The sequence below is a fragment of the Pongo abelii genome, chromosome 15 (genome assembly GCF_028885655.2).
Source record: "Pongo abelii isolate AG06213 chromosome 15, NHGRI_mPonAbe1-v2.0_pri, whole genome shotgun sequence".
NCBI classification, from domain to species: Eukaryota; Metazoa; Chordata; class Mammalia; order Primates; family Hominidae; genus Pongo; species Pongo abelii.
The window spans coordinates 23,453,798-23,455,191 of record NC_072000.2 but is presented as its reverse complement, the minus strand read 5'-3'; the positions used below and the strand labels follow the sequence as shown (position 1 = coordinate 23,455,191).

At 40.3% G+C, this 1,394-nt stretch overlaps 1 protein-coding gene across 1 annotated transcript; it reads left to right on the top strand.

Annotated features, from left to right (window-relative positions):
• The first annotated feature begins 238 nt into the window (after positions 1–238).
• LOC134759945 (olfactory receptor 4K14) lies at positions 239–1,155 on the top strand. The gene is given in 3 exon segments (XM_063715307.1): positions 239–711; positions 713–913; positions 915–1,155. Coding segments are annotated over 3 exon segments (915 nt in total).
• The last annotated feature ends 239 nt before the right edge of the window (positions 1,156–1,394 follow it).

Sequence of the window (1,394 nt, the reverse complement as noted above, 5' to 3'; positions counted from 1 at the left end):
TGTTCTTTGACGAACTTATCCCTCACCCTCCTCCTTCCCAGCCTCCCGTAACCACCATTTTACTTTCTATTTCTGTAAGTTTGACTTTTTTAGATTCCACATATTAAGTGACATCATTTGATATTTGTCTTTCTGTGCCTGGCTTATTTCACTTAACACAATGTCCTTGAGGTGTTGCTGCAAATGACAGGATTTTTTTCTTTATTTAGATTACAAACAAAGTCTGAAATCTGAGGCAATGGACCCACAGAACTATTCCTTCGTGTCAGAATTTGTGTTGCGTGGACTCTGCACTTCACGACATCTTCAAAATTTTTTCTTTATATTTTTCTTTGGGATCTATGTGTCCATTATGCTGGGTAACCTTCTCATTTTGGTCACTGTAATTTCTGATCCCCGCCTGCACTCCTCCCCTACGTACTTCCTGCTGGGGAACCTATCTTTCCTGGACATGTGGCTGGCCTCATTTGCCACTCCCAAGATGATCAGGGATTTCCTTAGTGATCAAAAACTCATCTCCTTTGGAGGATGTATGGCTCAAATCTTCTTCTTGCACTTTACTGGTGGGGCTGAGATGGTGCTCCTGGTTTCCATGGCCTATGACAGATACGTGGCCATTTGCAAACCTTTGCATTACATGACTTTGATGAGTTGGCAGACTTGCCTCAGGCTGGTGCTGGCTTCATGGGTCATTGGATTTGTGCACTCCATGTCAAGTGGCTTTCACTGTAAATTTGCCTTACTGTGGCCCCAATGAGGTAGACAGCTGCTTCTGTGACCTCCCTCTGGTGATCAAACTTGCTTGCATGGACACCTATGTCTTGGGCATAATTATGATCTCAGACAGTGGGTTGCTTTCCTTGAGCTGTTTTCTGCTCCTCCTGATCTCCTACACTGTGGTCCTCCTTACTGTCAGGCAGCACATCCAAAGCACTCTCCACTTGCTCTGCACATATCATGGTAGTGACGCTGTTCTTTGGCCCTTGCATTTTTATTTATGTGCGGCCTTTCAGTATGTTCTCTGTGGACAAGCTGCTGTCTGTGTTTTATACCATTTTTACTCCACTCCTGAACCCCATTATCTACACACTGAGAAATGAGGAGATGAAAGCAGCTATGAAGAAACTGCAAAACCGACGGGTGACTTTTCAATGAAATCCAGCCTTCCACAGTGTTACATGTTTCTATTCATTCAGCGGATATAATTTCTTTAATATAATTCTGCTCAAAGATTTCATTCTGACACTACATTGATATAATTTGTAATGTGTTATATTATAGAGAAACAGCTGATTTCAAGAAAAAATATATCATTTTATTTTATATTACAAATGTGTATATATAATGTATTACATATATACATAATATATGTATTTATATTACAAATATATATA